Genomic DNA, 20,009 nt, shown 5'->3' on the forward strand with positions numbered 1-20,009 from the left:
GTTTTTTGAAAACAGTGACAGATTCTGATGTCCGGATTGAAGTTCATTCCACCACTGAGGGACGATTACGTTCCCTCACGCAAGCTACGATTGGTTAACGACCGACGCTTAGAAGTGCCTACTCAACTTGGCTCAAGGTCCCTTTCCAGAACCTCCAAACTAAAGCCTCAAGGAGAGTGTTGAGGTAGTGGGTTGCTGTTCCAGACAAGTTCTTGTACGTGAGCATCAAGGCCTTGAATATGTTGCACACATATACATCACACCCAGTGAGAATTAATTTAGCCTGTATTAAATATCACTGGATTTGCATCAGTTCTCCTTATGTGTGCACACACACCTGAGTGAGACAGGGTTTGTGTGTGTGTGTGTGTGTGTGTGTGTGTGTGTAAGGTGCCAGTAATATAGGAGTTGATGCTTGTAATTCATGAATCAATGAGGTAAGGTGACTTGCAGCATGGTAATGTTTCCTTTACCAATAATAAATGTCACATGCTTTCAGGAATCTCATTCACAAAGGCCTTAAGTGCACATCTTTTAGAAAGATGAGACAGAAAGCTTTCTAATCATTTGAGTTCATTTATATATGTGGGGGGGAAAAAATCAAGCAATTTTCAGTGATTGTTTTTGAATCAAGCATTAGTCCTTAATCAAACCGCTTATGCATACTGTTTTAACAAGGCTTTGATATGTAAATCTGCTGCTCATTATACAAGATGCAAATGTGTTAGATGAGTGTAAACATAAAGTGCATGGGCACGCGCTTTGTTTACAAGCTCTGCACAGTATAGAGTTATGCACGGCCGCCGCTTCCAGGATTTTAATTAGGTCTAGAAGTGATGTGCATGTCTGATACGCATGCTCACCTTGCCTCTGGTTTCCTGACTGTGATCAGCACGGTTAATGCTTGGCTTGTCGACCTCCACGCCTTGATCTCCTGCACTGCTGAAGAACCTGCTGATAGTCGTCTGTGTGCTGGACTTCACGGAAGCCTTGCTTGCGGACAGTCTTTTAAGATTAGAATGCATGTTTAATAGCACGGAGTAAATACTTAAACAATTGACAGCGTTTGCTCGACAAGCTACAATCCTAATCCTTTAAACAGCTCGCCAGCATAACAGGCAGTCATCCTGGAAAGAGACTACTACTTCTTCTTCTTCTTTTTATTTTTAATGCCGGTTGGCAAACCACTAAAGGTGCATTACCGCCACCTACTGGACTGGAGTGTGGGCAGTAGATTGGCAGGGGAAAAAAAATAAATAATAATAATAGTATAATAATAATAATAATAATAATAATAATAATAGTAATAATAATACTAAAATTAAATAGAAAAAAACACTAATAATAATAATAATAATACCAAAACAACACTGCATAAATAAAAGAAAACCTGGAAAGAGACTACACGCATGTTGGCGCATATATGACGTTTCAGGTCGTCCACATGTGATACCGCGGGGCCGTTCGAGAGCTGACAGGATGCGTCGGAGACGCGCAGATTATTGCGCTATATTCATATTATTCTCAATTTGCGTAAATTTGTGCACACCTGACCATCACACCCATGTCTGGGTCTTCCCTAAACTGTTGCAAAAAAAAAAAAAGTTGGAAGCACACAATTGTCTAAAATGTTTTTGTATGTTGTAGCATTAAAGTCCTCATGAAATCGGTATCAGTAAGTTTTGTGGCTTTTAGTATTAATATATTAGCCTTAAGGTTATCTATAAGCTAGTGCGCTCCAAAACAGTGACAAACTTCGCGTTTAGACGATGTTTGCATTCAAAATTAAAAGTTTTTCTAGTCCATCAATACGGAGCAACAATTTTGATGATGTCATTCTGCACTTCAGCTTTCTGTCCAATCAAACGCTCTCTAGAATCTGAAGTGCCCCGCCCCCCAACATTATAGAGTCCTAAAACCCGGAAATGAGTTGCATTTTTGCACTTCCGGTTCCATCGTGCAATGGGTTTTTGGTTAAATGCTTGAAATAAGGTCTGTGGTTAATTCAATTCAATTTTATTTGTATAGCGCTTTTTACAATGGACATTATCTCAAAGCAGCTTTACGGAAACATATAAACACAGGATACAGATTTTAAGTGTGTGAATTTATCCCTAATGAGCGAGCCAGTGGTGACGATGGTGAGGAAAAACTCCATAAGATGATATGAGGAAGAAACCTTGAGAGGAACCAGACTCATCTGGGTGACAACGGATAGTGTAGCACAAGCTCAAGATATTTTCATGTTTTATTCTACGACATTTTTTAAAGCTTTTACATGGCTTGAAAAAGGCGGTTGCTAACAAGTGGCTAAATGGGACTACGGAGTTTGACAGGGATATTAAACGTCATCACTCCGAACAGGAAAACTCATCTACTCTATCTCGCTGTGTTCATACTCACGCTCTTGCAAACTATTCCAACTCAAACGTTCCGACTTGTAGATTTATCAATAAATAGTATTTTCCAATTGTAGTGTTTTTTGTTATTTTTTTTTTAATAAAGAATGAAAGAGTTGTGGGAAGCTTAGGGGTGGTGTAGTTTGTTTATAGCCTAACTTTTGCTTTTTCTTCTGTGGATTGTATTTAGGCTTCAAAATTCATAAAAAGTTGTGTTCATTGTGAAGATTATCTTGATGAACAAAACGTGTAAGAATCATAAACGTTTGTCGGTCACAGGGATTATTTTCTCCAATAATCTAAAAGCCGATGGAGAAATCCTATTGGATTTTTGTTGAGGGGAACCAGCGTGATGCTATCTTCCGGGTTGGCCTACAAAAATACGTCATCACTGCAACACTCCATAAAAAACCATAGTCAAGGGCAGTTTAGCCTGTACTGTGAGGTAAGCTAAATGCTATTGGCTATTTAAAAAGGGGGAGGAGTCACTCCATATGTCTCACCCTGACTTCCTGTTTCAGTGGAAATTACGTTAACACGTCGAATAACGCCTTTCAAGACACTTCAAGGGGACTATTTACTTTCATTGGAATTAAGAGGCCCAAACCATGTTCCAGCATGACAATACCCCAAGCACAAAGCGAGCTCCATGAAGACATGGTTTGCCAAGGTTGGAGTGGAAGAACTCAAGCCCTGATCTCAACCCCACTGAACATCTTTGGGATGAATTGGAACATCGTCTTTCACCCCACTCCTCCTTGTCTGACATAGTGCTGGCCGGCAAATAAATCACAGGTTTATAATAACGCCATCATTCTGACACTTTACCATTGCTGTAGTGTGGTGGACACTCCATATAATCTAAAAACAACAATGAACAGTTTTAATAAACGTGGTCAGAGGTGGGAAGTACACACACTTTCTAGTAACTTGCTACTTCAGTAGTCTTCTCATTGGATACTTTATTACTCTTACTCAAGTAATTATTAACATTATTACTTTTACTGTTACTTGAGTAATTAGTTTTATAAGTAGTTTTACTTGTACTGGAGTAAAACCTTCGGCTACGTTTTACTACCCACCTCCAAACATGGTGTTAATTAACAAAGAAAAACATAAATATTTATTAGGTGTAGCTTTCTGTAACATTTCTTTTAAATTTGTGTAAGGAGTCTCCAGTGTTACAGCACTTTGTAATGGTTTTCCACCATGGGAAAGTCTTTTTCTGTAGGTTTTTTTATTATTATTATTATTATTTATATTATTCAAGAGGGAGAAAAAGGGGGCTGAAGAGAACATGACCTTTTATAGCTGCTGAAACAGACATGATGACAGGAACTAACTTCCACAACATTTTTTGTAAGTAAACCGTTAAAAAGCATGACGTGTCATTCATGAATAAATTGCCGTTCGTAAAATGAATTTCTGTGGTATATGAGAATTAAAACACTTTGGGGCATTCTTCCTTTCATTTTCAGTAACCGCTTTACCCTGGTCAGGGTTGTGGTGGAGTGTAGTTTGGGAACGCTGGATGTGAAGCAGGAATACGTTCTGAATGGGATGCCAGTTCATCGCAGGGCACCATGCTCACACACACACCTTCACATCTTAGCAGTAATTTATCTTAACTAGTTCACCTACTGGCATGTTTTTGGGAAGTGGGAGGAAACCGGAAAACACGGATCAGGGCATGCCGTAATATGAAAATAACACACTTCAGTCTACAGAGTATGCAGTTTAATCAAACCTAAGTGGCGTATTTTACGTATTATGTCCTGGACTGGGAGAGGTACAGTCCAGAGTGCTCCTTGGTCTGTTCAGAGGACATTCTTGTTCCTTCTGTTATCGCAGACTTTTACAGAGAGACCTCGGACTGGCCTGCTCCCAGGACAAGAGGTAGACCAAGTCAGACGGGTGGTTTGGCTTCAGGAGATGCCCGTTGCGGGGCGGGGGGGGGGACTGGTTAAATATCTCTCTTTGTTGAGCTGTACATTCACTCCTGCTGTCTGATGAAATGCTAGTGTCTGATCCTGACACTGTGATGATCCTGCCTCCGGACCTGCCTGATCCATCCTGTTCATACTGAACACTGATGGAATTTGATTTTATAGTAAACAGACATAGAAGAATAATCTGGTGTCACCCAGAAAAAGACACATTCCCTTTTAAGGTTGGTTTCTCTCAAGTTTTCTTCCTCATGTCATCTCAGGGAGATTTCCTTGCCATCGGTGTCTCTGACATTTTCATTCTTTGCCCAAACACTTGAATCTGCACAAAGAACCGTGTGTATTATTCAATGTAAAACAAAACAAGCTATACAAAAAAAATCTGAATGAGTCATGTCATTCAATTCCTGTTTCTTTACTCAGTAGCACTTCCTGGTCAAGGACTTATATGTACACAGTTTCCATTCTGTCTCCACGAAGTCTTGCCACTCATTCTAACTGCCACTAACATTTTTGACTATGCTTTATTGATCATGTTAAATAAAACCTTCACACATGCATCCTCACGCCTCTCCTGAATCTGGTTAGTTCCCCGTCTTGCTCTCTCCTCTTCTTCATGTTTTTCTTTCCTCTTTCGGTATCCCGATTTTGTCCGCACCATCTCTTGCCATCTACCTGAAGCATGTAACGACTCACAACTGTAAAGCGTGAATAATCCACAAACGTCTTAAGGGGACACACACATGCACTTGGCACAGTCTGAGGGCATTCATTATAGCACGCTTCTTAATAGATTATTGTGCAAAGAGGACATTTAAATACCAAAATCATACAGGAAAGGATGGGGTTCTGCTGGACCCCTTGTCTAAACAGGGCCCTTCGAATCGTCCTAATCTCTCAAAACCCCCAAAAAAAGTCCTCCTGGGAAGTTGTAATTATGACATCAGCTGCGTTTAAGTCACTTTGGTCAGAGCAAGATGGCGGTGTACCTTCTCTTAATTAACTACAAAAATACAGCCAGCTTTTTTTTTTAACTCTACTTCTAGAAAACGAAGAACAAAATGTGCATCAGGTGTGTTTTGCTTTTTCTTTTAAATGTTTTTAATCAATTTATGAAGCTGCAGTGAATTTCATTACATATTACATCGTAATTGTAGTGCTATCGGATATCATACAGGCAATTAGCTTTCAACAAATTTACCATCAACTACAGACGTTGCAACCACTGATTCCACCATGTTTTCTTAATGACACGCCCCCCAACTCGGAAACTCTGGGCGCAAAGAAAATCCCGAAGTTTCCCCACTCGTAATCACGACTTTGTATTCCGTTCATGTGCGTTCAATGACTAGAACGCACCATCAGTCACGACTCTACCCTGCTTCAAATAAACCACATGAAACGTTTCATAAATGTCAAACACTTTTATTTGTAATAATACAAAACAAGGCTTTCAACTTATGTACTGTAGATAAGTGTAGAGTGAACACATTAATGTGAAAAAAAAAACACGAATTTTTTGTCCGCATTGCTTGAGTTGAAAGAACAGAGATTCTTCACGTATAGGAAGCTGTAATTCGTTGTTGCATCTGTGACACGAATCGTTAAATATGAGCAACACACAATCGAGCGTATCAACTCGGTGTTTCTAACACGATGAAAACCCCAAGCTTAAAGTGATACTGCTGTATACAACCTTTTTTTTAAATTTATTTATTTTTAACAAAAACAGAATAAATCTTTAAGCATGAAGCAGCACTAAGGTTTTACAGAGATTTCACATTAGATTATTAGACACAGTGGGATTGTAAACACACAGCAGTGAGAAATCGATACTATTGTGATGACGACATTCTGTAATGAAAACCATTCTGAACGGAGAGTGAAGGAGTATTGCATATTGCTTAGAACGGTGACTGGTGCGGAGAATGATTTCAAACACTGATGATTGTTCGTTTAAAATAAAAAATAAAAAAACCCTCTCTGAAGTAAGACTGATGCCACATTTCTACCAAGGAGGAAAAACAATGAGAAGTGGTTATGCTGCATTGCTAAGACATTAAGGCGAAGTCTCATGGGAGTCTCTCTTAAAAACCAGTTGATGAACTATTCGGATGTATTAAAACGACACGAAACGGATCAGAAGAATAAATAGGACACGCTGGTACTTAAGAGTGTTTAAATAAACCCGAATATTACACTAAATCAATGTTATCTTGCTAAACGTTCAGTCCCGCCATTGTTCACTCATTAAACACATTTCAGACTATTGCAAAACAGTAGATCTTCTCCCTGCTGTTGATCTCTAAACCCCCTGAGCAAACACAGCAAAATCCATTTCAAATCCTGAATGAGTCTGGAAAAAGAAAAAAAGGAAAAAGAAAAAAGAAAAAAAGACCCCCCCCCCAAAAAAAAAAAACAAAAACAAAGGAGGAGGAAACGAAGTGAAATTCAGCGCACTCGTTCACATCACAACCAAAACGAGAGAAGACATTATGATTACTTTGGTATCCAAGTGTTCTGATAAAGGGAAATTAATCCACAAGCCAACTAAAGCAATCACAAGTACAATTATTTTCATCTTAATGGATAATAATGGATTTTAGTCCATAGTGTCATGCGCACTCTGTTAATAGGTAGGTGCTTTGGATTTCCTAAGGAAATGTGGGTTTGAGATACTTTTCCGATATGTTTCAGATACTTCCTTTCAAATTCTGACAAAAAGTCTTTTGTTTAGTTTTTTCCCACCTGACCTTCAAAAATATCTACTTTGTGAAGTGCCAGCTAATACTGACCACACTGAATTTTCGATTTTAGTATCGTACTACAACTGCGATATGAACTTGTCGGTTCGCTGCCTACAAACTGTAATGTCAGGTAAACATGCCACAAATAAAAACTAAATGAGACACGTGACCTGACATACAGAGCACAAATCCTTTCTTTGTTGTTCCTAACAGGTTTTTCTAACCCGTACCAAGCGACAGGATTCGAACGGAGCGGATCCAATTTACAGAAGCCAGGTGTTTCAATAAACGCAAGTGTAAATGAATATCCCGCCTTGCACCTAGACCTTCACATCTGAAATTCAAACCAAATAAGATTGGACGAAAAGCCAAATATGTACTCTGTTACAGACCAGGAGGTTTGTGTTTTAGTCAGAGGAAACGTCCATGCACACCATACCGTAGCCGGCTTTTCACGTCTTGTACGTACGGCTCAGAAATAAACTCAGGAGGAATCTGGGATGGAAAGGGTAGCTTAAATTTCCAGGTAATTGCATCATCTGGGAAATTAGTGCCGCTGCAGAGTTCTCTCCGAACAAGGGGGCGAAAAGTCAGCAACTTTTCTGCAGAGACATTAGTGAGACCTGCTGTTTTCTTCCTTTGCATATTAGATTTTCCCGGCTTGAGTGAAACTCATGCGGATGCATTGCGGAGTCGAAATGAAGGAGAAAACATCCTGAAAGAGCACCAGAATTGTCACAAGCTATAGGTTACGTGGCAACGTCACAAATGCATACACTCTCAGAAAAAAAAATTACCCTCAAGGGTACGCCTTCAATACAGTTGCGGTCATGAGTTTACATATGCCTTGCAGTATGTAAGCTTGCAACATATTATTAATTAAAAAATTAATTAAAAACATGGATCATAAAAATGGCATATTTTTTATTTAGTTCTGCCCTGAATCGGCTATTTCACATAACAGATGTTTACATATAGTCCATGAGACACAGTACTAACTGAATTTACACAAATTAATGACTGTGTTTATGTTTTGTGATATTTGTTCACGAGTCGTTTGTTTGTTCTGAGCAGTTAAACTGCCCACTGTTCTTCAGAAAAATCCTGCAGGTCCTGCACATTCTTTACTTTTCCAGCATCTTCTGCATATTTGACCCCTTTCCAAAAGCGGCTATATGATGTCGAGATCCATCTTTTCACACTGAGGGCAACTGAGGGACTCGTACACATCTATTACAAAAGGTGCAAACATTCACTGGTGCTCAAGAAGGCAACACATTAAGAGCCAAGGGGGTGTAAACTTTTGAACAGGATGATCAGTGTAAACTGTTATTATTTTATCTTCTGGGAAACGTGTAAATGTCTTACGTAGCTTCTGAAGGGCAGTGCTAAATGAAAAAAAATAAGAACTTTGAACAAAATAATAAGAATTTACACTGATCATCCTGTTCAAAAGTTTACACCCCCCTGGCTCTTAATGTATCGCGTTGCCTTCTTGAGCATCAGTGAACGTTTGCACCTTATGTAATAGTCGTGTACGAGTCCCTCAGTCGTCCTCAGTGTGAAAAGATAGATCTCAACATCCTTGTTGGAAAGGGGTCAAATATAGAGAAGATGCTGGAAAAGCAACGAATGTGCAGGACCTGGAGGATTTTTCTGAAGTTTAACTGCGCAGCACAAACAAAGGACTCGTGAACAATTATCACAAAACATAAACACAGTCGTGGATCACCCAGGTAACGACACACAGTATTAAGAATCAAGCGGGTGTAAACTTTTGAACTGGTCTATTTGTGTAAATTCAGTTATTATTGTGTCTTGCGGACTACATGTAAACATCTGTTATGTGAAATAGCCGATTCAGGGCAGAACTAAATAGACAACAAAATGCAATTTTTTATGATCCCTCTTATTATTATTTTTCAGATTCTGTAAGGCGTACGTAACCTCAACTGTATGTACCTTTCAACTTGAAACATAGATATACCTTTAATAATGATTTAAGGTACACAAAATATATAATAAAAGTTTGAAAGGTCCACTACACGCGCCTTTCTAGGTAAAATATACACACTAAAAGGTACAAAAGTTGAACCCTTGAAGGTATCACCTCGACAACAAGGAATGGTAAACATTATTACCATTTTTTTCCTGACAGTGTACGACTTACACAGACCTGAAATTAGAGGTCGCATTACTTCTGATGGCACAACACCGAGCACATTGGGATTGTACAGTGTTTCTGAAGCTGTCAGATAAAGCAGCTCATACAGACGTCAAATGAAATATGATGCGTTTTGTTCGTGTTTGTTTTACAGCAGAAAACAGTACCAGTAACTTTAGTTTCACGTACTGTACTCTATGTACTCTAAATCAAAATAACGCCGTTAGACGTCAGGCATCTCATCCTGGCAACATGGATTCTGATGAAATGTAACCATTTGAAGAGACTAATAACAAGACGTCCTTTGAAACAATGTGAAACATCTGAAAGTGTTTTCCTGAAGTGTAAACAATTTTTTTTTTTTTTTTGCTCTGGATACCTTATGTTAATTTACATCATGGAGAAAGTATACAAAATAAAATATGTCATTAATAGAATTAAAAACAGCTCATAAAATGTAAAAAAAAAAAAAAAAAAAACAAATAGTGAAGCTAGCATTTATCAATTGTTAAGTTACTGTTTACATCTGTTGTTGTTTTTTTGTTGTTGTTTTTTTACAAGTGTTCTGTCAGTTATAAATAGATATATTTATCTGTATAATATTCAAAACTGAAAAATTCTCATCCTGTTATTATTGTTACATTCATTGCTCGCTATAACTCTGCAACATAAACCATACCAGCCACACAATCACACAGACATACATATTATATATATACATATTATATATATATATATATATATATATATATATATATATATATATATATATATATACACACACACACACACACACACACACTTCCCTTATTAGTGAATAAGCCTAAGATGTGCTTTATGTGCGGTTGAGCGTCTGGAAGATTCTGGATATCTGGAGCATGACCGGGCCGGTCTCAGGGTCATTCATCCACTGTGTGCTGTTCAGAGGATTCTCCAGCATGTCCTCAAACGCTGCAAGCCAAAAACGCAATGCGACGCCGGGATTAAAAACAACCAGCAGTCAACATCAGTAAACGTCCTGTCTGGCAAACAAGCAGTGGATTCTGAGACACCTGCTTTTCAGTACTGCGCTTCATCAAAATCAGTCACGTTGCAAAGGGTCAACAACGGGGTCAGCTTACAAGGCACTGAACAGACATGAAATAGCAAAACAGAGCCAACAATGCAGTAAACTGAGAAGACGGCTCATCTCAAGAGCGCACATGACCGCCAGCAACACTAACTAACACTGGGCCTCGTTTAATCGAATACACATGAATTTCGTCACGGATCGTTCCCTGGAGAATTTACAGAAGACGCTCGTCATGCTTGTGTTTGCATAAATTACGGCAGACTCACGAATATGAACCTTCAAAAGGTACAACTAGTGAGTCACTGCAACTTTATATATGAATTACACTGTCAAGTTTATATACGTTACTTATTATTATTATTATTACGCAGACAAATTTCATTTAAAAATATTGTGAATATTAACTGGTTCATATTAATGATCCAAAACAAAGGTGTTTAATAAAACAAATAAGACTACACAATCAGAGAAATAATAATAATAATAATGGCACCCTATACAAGGAGGAAAGAGGAAGAGTTAGCATGTGCCCGTGTTAGCCAAGGTACTGCAGTGGTTGAGCTGTAGTTATAATTTAATTGCATATTTTAGCCTTTCATTCTTAATTTAACAATATGACTTCCATCCTAGTTATTCTGTGGCTTACAAAACAGCACTTGATCCAGCACCTCCTATTATTATTATTAGTTTTTATTATTATTATCATCATCATATTGTGTGCACAACTTAATGAAAATGAAGACACGAGACATTAAATCTAGGTCATGAAAGCACAACATGTGTGAAGGATATAGACTACTTTAATCACGCTGAATTAATAAAATAAGGCCAACGTTTTTTTTGTTAATCTGATGCGCTCTCCTGTAAAGAAATGTGCACGTGACTTGTAAGAGTTTCACTATTTAGTTGTCATTTACGCACAACTTTAATAAATTAGTGATAAAACGAGGCCGAATTTGAAAAAAGGAAGAAGAAAATAAAAACAGACACAGTTTGTTATCGCCAAAAGACGTGTAAACAGACTTACCCAGCAGTGTTTTAGGGTTTGTGAGGCCGAGCTGGACCACAGGATTCTCCAGTATGGCTTGAAACAGAGGGCTATTAGTGTCGATGCCCTTATCGAGGTCCTCAGGTGAAGGCTTTCTGTCACCGAGCAACCATTCACACTGCGTAAGGTCAAAGGGTGAAAAGCAGAAAGCTCTAATCTGTGTTAAAATATATCAATAACTCTGCATTGTTCTTTTACTCAGAACCGATTGTGTGTTATTGTTTTCAGTACGTCTAGGACTATTTCCGTTACTAAACAACAAACGTATAAATATCCTTAATAATCATCATTGAACAGCCCGAGCTGTTCATTAAAAGAGAATTATTTCTGCATGCTACATAAAAAGTTCATAAAGGCGTCGCAAAAGCATTTGTATTGCTTCGTAAAAAATTGGGATTAAACGATGCCTTTATGAACTTTTTGGAGCTTGAAAGTTTTTGGTTACTTGGACTGAGAATGGAGGGACAGAAATCTCCCAGGTTTCATTAAAAATGTCTTCATTTGTGTTCCGAAGATGAACGAAAGGCTTATGGGTTTGGAACGACATGAGGGTGAGTAACTGATGACAGAATTTTCATTTTTGGGTGAACTATCCCTTTAATGAAGCCACAAGATTCTAAATCATGATCATGAAATTGTGTGTGTTTGTGTGTGTGTGTGTGTGTGTGTGTGTGATAGTCTATTTTATCATGCTTTTTAATTTGCTAATTTGATCTGTCGAATATGCACTCACAGTTTTAAAGAATCAGCTGGTCCAGCACTCATCTGCAATGCTTATAACTCATTTCAAATGGTGATCATATTTTATCCATTAAATAAATGTGGTCTTTGAAGAAGCAATGTCTCAGATTAGGATGCTCTATACATAGTGTAGCATCACATATTGTGGTTACACAAACTATCAGACAGTGGCACCTTGCTCGAGCCAACAACCCGCAAGAAAATGGCCTCTGTTTTCGGAAAACCCCGCCCCATATGCGTAAATGGTACGACGGCGCTTAATTCCATAGCTACTTTCGATGTGTTCAACTTCAGTATTAATTCCTCACTATGCATGCGTAAAAGAACTCTGAATACGTATCTATAAAATGTCCTAAATCTCTGAGCGAGTGACTTACAGCAGCGTCCTGTTGATTATTATTGACCCGGAGGGCGTCGATCACTTCCTTCTCATCAAACCCCATCTCCATCAGTGCGATCACTGCCTGCACATAGCACACAGAGGTGAACAATTCAATTATTTCTAAATATTTCCAACAAAAAAACAGGATTACAACGTAAAATTCTGTTTACAGCCAAAGCGTAAAAGCTACGTAAAGTCAGGAAGAAACCAAACTTTCACCGAATGTAAAAACCAACCTCTTTTGGAACACGGCACTAACCCGTGAGTCCGGCCTGAACTCTCGCTTCCTCCGGATCCTCTTGAAGATCTCTGTCAGCTCGTCCTGCTTGGCCTCCTCTGAGCTGGACTGGGAGGAGGTGACTGCCTGAAGGGCTGGACCCGAGGGAGACGGACCTGCAGACGCAGACGCTGCAGACGCTGCAGATGCAGAGGCAGCTGCTGGAGACCCAGAGGCAGCTGCTGCAGACCCAGAGGCAGCTGCTGTAGACCCAGAGGCAGCTGCTGCAGACCCAGAAGCAGCTGCTGCAGACGCAGAGGCAGCTGCTGCAGATCCAGCTGCTCCTTGAGCTTCCTGGCCTGGCAGGGGCATGTCGACTGTGGGGTCGTCCACATGCTCGATCAGCCATTCCATCGCCTGCGTCACAGACATGCTGTGAGGGAAATGACTGTGATTAGTGCATATGAACCAGCTAAAACAGATTATTTGGTATTCCATAGAAATGACAGTTGAACATCCCTGTAGTGCTTCAGTGTTTTTTGTTGCTTTTCAGTCCTGTTACACTTCCAGAGCTTTACTTAAACCGCACACCCTAGTCTGACGTGCAGCTTACAGCAAGTAAGTTCACATTAAAGTGCGCCTATTATGGTTTTGAAACGTGCTTAATTTTGTTTTAAAGGTCTCATACAATAGATTTACATGCATCCGAGGTCAAAAAACACTTTAACGTGCTCATAATTTAAATCTAATTTAAATTAGAATGATTCATTCTAAACTCCTCCTTTCAGAGAGCATACTCTGGTCTGATTGGTCAGATGTCCCAGTGTGTTGTGATTGGTCTACTGCTGCCAGCATGTATCGAAAAGGAAACACCCACTACCATAACGGGTTTCCGCTCCGTCTGTCAGCAAGCAGCCGATGAAGACCAGAGGCGGGGCTTTTTGTTACAAACCTGCGTAGGTTAGTACAGGAAGTAAAGTCTGGAATCACTAACGACTCGTTTCAGGAGCCGGTTCCTTCTTTTGGGACTCAATAACTCTGATCGTCGTGCACTTTGATTTTTGAAACTTTTCAGACTTTTTACATTCACAAACAGCAAGCTCTAATAGGTGCACTTTAACTAGCAAACAAAGATTAAGGACACACAGAGTGAGTGTATGCTCACTGGTTTAGGCGCAGTGCCTTGACCGCACGGCTCTCTGGGAAACCCATCTCGGTCAGCTGCTGCAGGGCATTTTCATCCACACGCTCCTCATCATCCTCATCCAACATGGCTGAAATAAACAGACAGAGAGACGATAAGGGGAAAGATTTCTGACAAGAGCTGTGAAGCGAAATCATTTAACCCAGCATTATTTCATCCGGTTTTATACACTTACCGTTAGCCTTTTTGAAGAGCTCGACAGCATCTGGATTCAACGCGAGGAGTTTCTGCGCTACCTCAATGAGCGACACCAGAATTTTCCTCAGTTCAGTCTGGAACTAGTGACATAATAACATACAAAACAGAATTTCACTTTCTCAAACAAATGTAATGATCGCTGGAAGTCGCACAAGTATAGCTAAAAACAGTCATCATCTTTTATTTATTTATTTAATCGATCGCAATTATACAGTCAATGAAGCGACAAAATAGCTGTTGTAGCTCATTGTTTTATTATTTTAGCATTTCAAAACTATCTTTGGTTGCACATTGTACACGATCTATAAGCCTTTATTCCTTCAGAATCTGCAAATCAGAATAGAACTCAGGTTCTTTTGCCTTACATTAAAAAAAAAAAAAAAATCATTTATAAAAAGTATGTATCCTGTCTGACACATCTCACTCGCTGTCTTACTCACGTCTCTGATGTTGTGCTGCGTGACGGTGCGGTCGGAGTGGCGAGTGGACAAATTTGCTGTGGCTTTGAGGATAGCGTCTTTATCTGGAGCCTTGCTCTCCTGCTTCTTCTGCCAGTGCACAGAGAGGTGGGGGGAAAAAACAAAAAAAAAACAAAAGAAGACAGACTGAATCAATTCTGCGTGAGCAAAGTGATATACGGGTTTGACTGAATTCACAATAAATAGCGGTTATACCGTGGTCTGTCCGAATACCCGATTCCGATTGGCTGGAAGGTGTGCGTTCAAAACGTATACCGCACAGGTAACTCCAGTCAGTTTAATCACCGTTCCAAATTAATGCGCTGCTTATAAACAACTGTAACCATAGTAACATATAGTGAAACTCACAGCTTCGTTATTAGTATAGACGCGGCACAGACGCAGGTAATTCACACACGCACAATCTCGCTCGCTCTCTCTAATAATTATTTATTAGAATTCATTCAAGTAACTGTAATCTTATCTCACTGCTTTCTCTCCGTATATGATTTAGAGCAGAATTCTAGATCTAACGACCCGTATATAAAATAACCAACGAAAATTAACCGTTATTTTTATCCTTTCGGTCACATTTTGCGCTGCAAACATAAGTGACGGCTTTAACTCGTCGACGCTGGCAAGTGACCGAGGTATGAGCGGGAAAATCCACGTCTAGGTGTACGTTCCATGGTTTTAATGCACCCGGCTCCACGTGGGAGTATTGGGGGGTTCTTTGCCTCCATGTCGTACATTAAAATCGTGAAAGGCACACCTAGCTTTGGGATCATCCCATACATAATTTTCAGAGATGGTGCAGATCACGGTAGGGTACCTTCTCTTCTGCAGATATGTCGGCCATTTTGGGATGCAGTGGTGGTGCCCTCTTCTTTATCAATAACAAGCAGTCTGAAAAGAAAACAAGCACGTTGAGAAAGAAAAAAAAAAGCTTCAATCATTAATGTAACGGGAAAATGGGAGAAAGTGTAAAGAATGACACCGATACCTTTATCTTTAAGGTTTTCGTCTGCGACGGTTTTGGTTTCAGTAAGAATCCTCTCTGTAGCTGCATGAATGAGTTTGTGGTGCGTGATGGTTTTGGGATCCTCTAGACTCCCATGAGTGCACTGTCAATAAAATAAATGAAACAATACATAACACAATTATAAAACACAATTATATACACACTTAGGGTGTTTTCACATATAGTTTGTGTTAAAAGAGCTGAACCCAGTTCACTTAAAGTAGGGCTGCACGATTATGGTCAAAATGATCATCACGATTATTTTGATCAATATTTTGATCGCGATTACTCATTGATTTTAGGGACAACATATTTTTATTGCACTTTCATATTTAAATAAACAGACCGCTGCTTTCACCTCCATGCTGTGCTACATTCCTGCTGATGTACAAATCTTTGCATCAAATTAGACTGATCCTTAAAGTGCATCATCTTGTAGAAGCAAAATATAAATAAAATTGTACCCGAAATATAGGATAAGTAAAAATAAAAATGCCTTCAACCAAATGAAAATATGCAATCAAATGAAAACAATTCAGGCGAATGCAGAAAAGACAACATCAATTGTGCACAGCATACCTGAACCAGTTTATCTACAAAGACTTTTCCTGTTCGGCGTGACGACGTTTAATGTTCCCGACAACGTCTGTAGTGCCATTTAGCAACATGTCAGTGTCACGATTTCCCCTCGCGTAAGCGTTACAAAATGACGTCATCCCTGCGCCACTCTATGGTGACTGGCTGTAAGTTTAGGAAGCGCTTGATTTGATCTGCAGCGGAGTTTTCTATGAACTTTAAACGTCAATATCGCAGCCGATCACGTTCAGGTAATCGTGGGCAGTCAAAATCGTAATCGCGATCGATATTCGATTAATCGTGCAGCCCTAACTTAAAGTGAACCAGAAAGGGAACCGGACGAAAGTGACCTCAGTCCTTTCGGTGTTCACAATATAGTGGACTCAAAGAGAACCCGGTTCTTTTTTTTTTGGTCCTCTTCAACAATGAAGTGATCTCAGACCCTTTCTTGTTCACACCACAACTTCATAAGAACTCAGACACCACCCAAAATTTCATCCAAGTCATCATAGAACGGACAGGAATCCTTCATTTCAGTGGACTCTCCACTTCGACGCGTTTTGTCACGGGTGCTCGTGTACTTCTGTCGTAGTTTTTTGTTTGTTCGCTTTTTAACTGTTACCCGGCATTGTTGTGCTGTTCTGTTATAGTCTCTTTCCTTCATTTTTTGACAAAACAAAAGAAACACTTTTATGTTCTTATGTGTTGAGGATTTTTGGCGTTTAATGCAATCCTCTTTCCAAATTTCAAGAAGTGCACAGCTGTCCCCCTGAGACCACACGACCCCGCGACCTGACATGGTGAAATTTGTGTGCTGTTTTCAGCAGCGACGGAACATGGCTGCAGGTACGGCAAACCTCCAGGTACACGTGAAACGAAACGCAAAGAGAACCGCGACCTTGTTGCTTTCAAATATCATGAAGAAATCGAACCACAAATGGACCCACAAACAAACCTCTGGAGGTGGTCTGAGTACGGTTCGCTTTTGGGTCCTTTTAGGGAAGTCTGAGATCACTTGGTTTGTTCACATATACATGCTGAAAAGCTTCAAGAGCGTTTAGAGGGCTCCCTTATTGTTTTTAAATACTGTTTACAAAACAATAATATGCACGGAGACATTAAACCACTGGAACAAAAAAAATAATAAAAAATCTAAACCAAAACAGCTTTTAGTTTGTTCGGCTTCAGAGATGGGTTCGGTCGAAAAATGGTCGAATAGTTCAGATATAACTACATATCCATTGTCTTGGCCAACTGTTGTTCCTTTTTAAGCCCTATTTTGTTAATAAATTGTAAAATAGAAGAGTTTTTTCTTTTTTCCAGGCATAAAAAAAAAACTAATTTTGACTACAGGGTGTGCAGGTCAGAGTAGCGTAAAGTGCACACGTGCATTCCCCTGCCAAATAAATAAATTTCATGAGTGGAATCTGACAGTTTACAATTCCTCAAGTCGCTAACATCATTACAGCAACACGCAGGTCTCAGGGGACGAGGATCCTTTTCAGTGCGTGTTATATTTAAAGTGCGCCTATTATGGTTTTGAAACGTGCCTAATTTTGTTTTAAAGGTCTCATACAATAGATGTACGTGCATCCAAGGTCGAAAAACACTTTAACGTGCTCATAATTTAAACTGCAGCATTACCGCTTTCCCCCCAGTGTCACAAACGACTCGTTCAATGATCCGTTCTAAAGGATTCATTCTAAACTCCTCCTTTCAGAGAGTATACTCTGGTCTGATTGGTCAGATGTCCCAGTCTGTTGTGATTGGTCTACCGCTGTCAGTGTGTGTCGAAAAGGAAACGCCCACTACCGTAACGGGTTTCCGCTCCGTCTGTCAGCGAGCAGACGATGAAGACCAGAGGCGGGGCTTTTTGTTACAAACCTACGTAGGTTAATACAGGAAGTAAAGTCTGGAGTCACTAACGGCTCGTTTCAGCTGTTCAGAATCGATTCCTTCTTTTGGTAGTCTGTAACTCCTTTTGTCATGCGCTTTGATTTTTTTAAACTTTGCAAACGTTTTTACATTCAGAAACAGCTCCATAACACACTACGTTAAAGGTAATATTTGAAAAACCATAATAGGTGCGCTTTAAGGAACGCCGCTGTCTTCGTAATCATTGCTGTTTAGGACATCTTTCTGGTTCAATAGCAAAATAATAATAATAATAATAATAATAATAATAACAATAATAATAATGATTTAACAGGACTGGATGGATCTATAGGTCACAGGTTCCCAACCCTGGTCCTGGAGTAGCACCTGTCCTTCCAATGTGAGAGTTTTTTCCTGCATCACATCACATCACATCACATCACATCATATCTCTCTCTCTCTCTCTCTCTCTCTCTCTCTCACACATACACACACACACACACACACACACACACACAGAGTCATGACAAGTCAGGAATAGCTGTCGATTAGCTGATGAGTTTGAATGAGGTGTGTTAGAAGCAGGGAAAACCCTCAGATGTGCAGGAGCACATAATCAGCTCCAGTCTTAGCAAGGAGACGGTACAGCTTGGTTAATTATAAATAGCACTGTGTCTACTTGGCTGCTAGGGGTCTAAAAATACATCGCAATGACACTGACAGATCCAGTGGGCCTTACTGAAAGCTGGAGATGAGCCAAGTCAACTAAAAACAACACTTGACAGCTAGTCAAGTTAACTCGCTATACACTACGTACGTGTTTCAGGCATTTCTCCTTCAGCTTCTCTATAGTGGTGTCTTCAGTGACTTCCTCCAGCCACTCTGTGCCCTCCATGGTACAGATGTGGATCTTCAACACGTTCCCTGCGAAGATCTTCTCTTCTTGCACGAACATGGCTGAGGACAGGACAGGCTCTGGCTCTGGCTCTAACAGCAGGAGGAGCAGGAGCTCACCCCCAGAATAAAGGCTCACAGCAGCCGAGCTGTACCGTGGCTAGCGCGCTAAGTGTTTATTAGCTATGGCTAAGCTACACTCTCCTTCAACCACACCAGCTCCGGCTAGTTATTGTTATTCGCTCATTTTGCATTCCGTAATATATATCCACCCAGCGTGTCCGTCCTTCTAAGCTAAGTCCGTCTACGCAACTTAATATCCTCCGCTCCCCCGAATAGCTCCAGCTAACTGCCGTTTTGTTTCCACCTGTAATACAGCAGCGGCACAGGGAAAAGCAGGGCACCTCATCTGCGCATGCGCGGTTCCTCGTGCTCTACAGTGCACCGTGCAAAAGTCTGCGCCCCCTCTATTACACTGTATATACTCCTTGCGTCTTAGAATAGAATAGTACTATAAGTGTATATGATACATACTATACAGGTTTACTATTTATATTATATCTATGCCATGCAGACATTATATATATATGTATTTTTTTTTCAATATTTTCCATATTTATTTTATTACTTACTGTACTTTATTTCTTATGTGAGATTTGTGCCTTGTCATAATTTATGTATGCTGCTGGAACACTGTAATTGCCCCTTTAGGTCAATAAAATCTTATCTTATCTCAAACAATATCCATGATCCATTTCCCATACCGCGTATCCTACACAGGGTCACGGGGAGCCTGGAGCCTATCCCAGGGAACTTGGGACACAATGCTACACCAGCCCATCACAGGGCACAATCACAAAGACACACACACACACACACACAACGGACAATTTGGAAACACCAATCAGCCTACAATGCAGGTCTTTCGACTGGGGGAGGAAATCGAACCCGCAACCCTGGAGGAGCGAAGCAAACGTGCCCCGAGTGTTTACTGCACTGCTGCTAATTCATTATATAATTGCACTGTACAACTTATTGTGAATGCTCTGTTGATACCTACTTGGATA

The 20,009-nt window shown here is 40.0% G+C and overlaps 2 protein-coding genes across 4 annotated transcripts in view; both read right to left on the reverse strand.

Moving 5' to 3' along the window:
• Positions 1 to 1,915, reverse strand: part of msh3 (mutS homolog 3 (E. coli)) — a 72,469-nt gene extending 70,554 nt beyond the window's left edge. For both annotated transcript variants that reach the window (XR_008384384.1, XM_053610868.1), the window contains exon 1: positions 864 to 1,915. Coding sequence is in view for 1 of the 2 variants with exons in the window: in XM_053610868.1 (XP_053466843.1) it covers positions 864 to 1,025 (162 nt within the window). In the remaining variant the exon portion in view is untranslated. The remainder of the gene's footprint in view (positions 1 to 863) is intronic.
• Positions 1,916 to 10,038: 8,123 nt separating this feature from the next.
• Positions 10,039 to 19,516, reverse strand: ubac1 (UBA domain containing 1). 2 transcript variants are annotated; one of them, XM_053610708.1, is made up of 10 exons: positions 18,866 to 19,515; positions 15,580 to 15,700; positions 15,409 to 15,482; positions 14,559 to 14,666; positions 14,096 to 14,198; positions 13,882 to 13,990; positions 12,759 to 13,149; positions 12,495 to 12,581; positions 11,356 to 11,494; positions 10,039 to 10,207 (listed from the first exon to the last, which is right to left on the reverse strand). In XM_053610708.1, the coding sequence occupies exons 1-10, from the start codon at positions 19,001 to 19,003 to the stop codon at positions 10,092 to 10,094; spliced, it is 1,386 nt and encodes a 461-aa protein (XP_053466683.1). In that variant the 5' UTR covers positions 19,004 to 19,515; the 3' UTR covers positions 10,039 to 10,091. The 2 variants fall into 2 exon arrangements, with proteins under 2 accessions (XP_053466683.1, XP_053466684.1); XM_053610709.1 differs by having other exon boundaries at positions 10,116 to 10,383; positions 18,866 to 19,516.
• Between the last annotated feature and the right edge of the window lie 493 nt (positions 19,517 to 20,009).

This window comes from Ictalurus furcatus, chromosome 22 (genome assembly GCF_023375685.1).
Source record: "Ictalurus furcatus strain D&B chromosome 22, Billie_1.0, whole genome shotgun sequence".
NCBI classification, from domain to species: domain Eukaryota; kingdom Metazoa; phylum Chordata; class Actinopteri; order Siluriformes; family Ictaluridae; genus Ictalurus; species Ictalurus furcatus.

What these genes read in the sequence shown, in the direction of transcription:
- ubac1 (XM_053610708.1), bottom strand. Translation starts at nt 19,003, where the DNA reads ATGTTCGTGCAAGAAGAGAAGATCTTCGCAGGGAACGTGTTGAAGATC. An exon ending in AAGGCACTGCGCCTAAACCA is followed by an intron (nt 13,150 to 13,881) that starts GTGAGCATACAC and finishes TTTCCCTCACAG; the next exon opens with CATGTCTGTGACGCAGGCGA. An exon ending in ATAATCAACAGGACGCTGCT is followed by an intron (nt 11,495 to 12,494) that starts GTAAGTCACTCG and finishes GACCTTACGCAG; the next exon opens with TGTGAATGGTTGCTCGGTGA.